General features: G+C 62.4%; 1 protein-coding gene across 1 annotated transcript in view; it reads right to left on the bottom strand.

Annotated features, from left to right (window-relative positions):
- Positions 1 to 293: 293 nt before the first annotated feature.
- The window catches only part of ELN (elastin), a 25,681-nt gene continuing 22,463 nt past the window's right edge, over positions 294 to 3,511 (bottom strand). The window contains exons 26-27 of the mRNA XM_026861872.1: positions 1,224 to 1,406; positions 294 to 302 (exon numbers count right to left, since the gene is read on the bottom strand). Coding sequence (XP_026717673.1) covers positions 294 to 302; positions 1,224 to 1,406 — 192 coding nt within the window. The remainder of the gene's footprint in view (positions 303 to 1,223; positions 1,407 to 3,511) is intronic.

Consider the following 3,511-nt stretch of genomic DNA (forward strand, 5'->3'; position numbering starts at 1 on the left):
CCCCCCCCCGCTAAGCCCTGGCTGTGCCTCCTCCCGCCCAGGACCACCAGCTGGGTCAGGGATGGGACCCGCACGTCCCTGGTTGGCAGAGAGGGGCAGGGACAGGTGGGTGATCAGGGAAGGCAGCAATACTGCAGCGAAGCATGGGAGAGCCATAGCCCCAGTGCTGTGTTTAAAGATGCTGTGTTTACGTAGACCCTACAAAAACCACTGGCAAGCGAGGCAGCAATGTGGGGCCCATCGGATTCCCCTGCATGGCTTTGCTCAGCCACAGGACATTGGCATGCCTCGCATCACCCTGTCTGTGGGGGGACAGGGAGCTGGAGCAATGGCCCCTTCTTCCCATCCCCACACCCAGCACCCCCATCCCACACACCCTGGCAAGAGGGGAAACTGAGGCAGGCAGGTATCGACCTGCCAGCATTGGCCTCGGCACCCTGCAGGGATTTCTGGGGTCTGGATTTACCCTGTGGAGTCACCAGGTCCCAGTGACCTGGTGACATGTGGGACACAAGGAGGTGGATCCTGTCCCAGCCCAGGCTGCTGGGGGGGAACACGGGGCTGTGACAGTGACACCTCTCTGCCCAAATCACCGAAGGAGGCCTTGAGCTGCTCCTGGGCTGTGTGAAGTCCCCAGTCCTGAGCTGGAAGGATGGATGCTGATCCAGGGGACAAAGGGTGGTTCTGGTGACAGTCCCAACCATGACAGACCCTGCAGAACCAGGCACTGGGTGTAGGACAGGAGAGATCTCAGGACATCTCTAGTCCAGCCTCTGGCTCAAGGAAGGGATAGGCAGAGCCACAGAAATGCTGGTGGAAAGGGCTCCAGAGGTCCCCGCTCCCACCAGAAGACCCTCCAGTGTGGGCAAGCCTTCCTGTGGCTGAGGATGGGGACCGGTCCCCGCATCCCTCTGGAGCTCCATTTCCTGGCCAGACCCCAGTGAGCCCTCTCCAGTTCCCCATGTCCCTGTGGAGCTGGGCACCCTGGTGGGATCCCAGCAACCCTTCTCCAGCTCCAGACATCCCTATGGAGCTGTGTGCCCCAGCCAGACCCCATCCCAGCACCTCCTCTCTTTGCCCATTTCAAGCCTGGCGAGGACCCCGCTGCCTGCAATTCTCTGCCTGGAGGCAGCTGCTGTCCCCGGGGCAGGGTCCCTGCAGCACCAGTGCTGAGATGCTGGGGGAAGCTGTGTTCTCCCTCCCACCCGATCCCCCAAACTTACCCATGAATGTGATAAACCTCGTGACATGTCCCCATCATCACAGCCAGAGCTGGAGCTCTCAGTCTGGGCCTCGTGCAGGACGGTGGGGGAGGCTCTACTGAGCCGCACCAGCTTGGCCATGTCCTTGCCGGAGCCACCACTGCCTTTGGCCACCACCTTGGTGGCACTTGGCTGCTGGCCCGCCTGTGGGGATGTGGGACATTTCTCTCCTCTCCTGCAGCAAGGGCCACCACGTTGAGCTGAGGCAGAGCCCTGCCAGGAATGTCCCTGGGAACCACCTCGGGTGGGGACAGAGCAGGCCCCTGAAGGGGACAGGGGGCATGGGGGGCAGCTCTTGGTGGCCTACAGCTTGGTTTGGGTGTCCTTCTCCCTCCTGGGAGGTGATGGCCGGGGGGGACAGCCAGGTGCTGGGAGTGGGGCTGCTGAGCCCCTCACGCCGGTGTCAGGCCTCGTTGAGGGGGGCTGCAGGGGCGAGGAGCCCTGCCAGGCTGCCACTGGCTGGACAGGGGGCTAGTGAGGGGCTGGGTTGCCGCACACGCTGGTAGCTGGATTCGGGCAGAGGGTGTGCACATCTCAGGGGGTTTTGGGCAGGTGACAGCCACAGTGTGGGGCCACCCGGGCTGTGCCAGGGCCACATCCCTGTCTGATGGCTCCCAGATGGTGGGATGAGTCACTGGTCACAGGGGTGACAGAGTGGCCACCACTTTGGCCCTGTCACAGCCAGCTGCTGGCTCTCCCCTGGCTCTGCCCCTGCCTGGCCCGGTGGCAGTGGCCACACCAGGCACATCTCTCTCTACAGCTCCATCCAGCTGGGCGAAGGGCTGGCAGGCGGTTGAGGGTTCTGTGGGGACTGGGGGCTCCCGCTGCTGGCTGGGACCCCCCTGGGGTCCTGCTCTTCCGTGGTGGCAGGGGGTTGATGACCATAGTGTTTCTCAGGGGTGGTGGCTGCAGCAGGTTCCCCCCACCACGCTGATGTTCCTGGGGAGCGATGGTGTCCTGCTCCCAGAGCAAAGAACCCTCGCGCTGCAATGGCACCACGACACTGGCAGAGTGTTTGCCCCTGTCCCTTCACCGGGGTGAGGTGGGACAGGCAGTCAGATGAAGGAGCCACTCTGGGGGAAGGGGAATGGAGCCACCAGCACCTCCCCAACTCCCCCTGGTCCTTCCCACACCAAGGCTGAGCATCCCGGGGGCAATAAACCGTGAAGTTTTCCTGGCAGGGGGCGTCCAGCTTAGATGCTGGGACCCCTTTGGACTGTGCTGTCTCCTCCCCTCCTCACCCAGCTGCAGCATCCCTAGGGACATCCTCAGGGACATCCTCTGGTCCCTTCCCCATCACACCCCCCCCGCCCCCCCGTGAGCTCCTTGGGGTCCAGGTTTTCTCTAGCCAAGGCTCAAACTTCCCCCCAAGGATGGAGATCCCCCACCTTGGGGACCTTAATTTGGGTTAGGAAAGTGATGAGGACAGAAGGACAGCATGGGACGGCCATGGGCCACCACAGCATGGGGCCCAGGTCACCTCGCTGGTCCCTGGGGCTGTTTGACACTGAAGGCAAAGCTGCTCCACGGTGCAGAGGGTTCTGCAGCTCCGTAACCCGCCTGTCACCACCGTGGGCTCTGCCATTGTGTGTGGTGACAGTGGGCACAACCAGGCAGAGAAGGGCCACGGGGCTTGGGGAGGGGCCCAGCTAGGCAGCGCAGACAGAGAAGCGCATCAGCCGCAGGGCTGGGGAGGGGACCCACGATGGGGTGGAAACAGCACCAAGTGGGCAACAGCGCTGCCACCGCGGGGGTGACCAAACCGGAGGATGCCACCAAGGCTGGTACCACCGCACCACCCCAAGCAGAGGGATCGTCCCCTCCTGCCTCACTTTCCCCAAGAGCTCCCAGCCCCCCCAGGGGAGGTGAGCGATTCCCAAGCAGGCCGGGCAGTGAGCAGGGAAGGATTTATTGACTCACGGCTCGGGGTACATCACAGTTTGAGCTCCCTTCCCGCCTCCAGAGAGGACATCGCCTTGGACTTCCCGGGCAAAAGTGCACGGAGAGGCTTCACAGTTTCATCCCTTTGGGAAAGCAGAACCGAGGCAGTGACAAATGGCAAACGCTACATTGTATGAAAAAATAATACAAACTCTTCTCTTTAAATATCTTACAGAAAAATGAACCTGAATAAAGAGCATGAAAAGCACCGCGTGGCGCAAACCCCCCCAACCACCCCTACTCAAGGGGACCAAACCGAGCTGCACCCCCGCATCCCCCTGGACCACCCGTTGTCGTGTCCCCAGGGC

This window comes from Athene cunicularia, assembly GCF_003259725.1.
Source record: "Athene cunicularia isolate RWA chromosome 19 unlocalized genomic scaffold, athCun1 chr19_part1, whole genome shotgun sequence".
Taxonomy (NCBI): domain Eukaryota; kingdom Metazoa; phylum Chordata; class Aves; order Strigiformes; family Strigidae; genus Athene; species Athene cunicularia.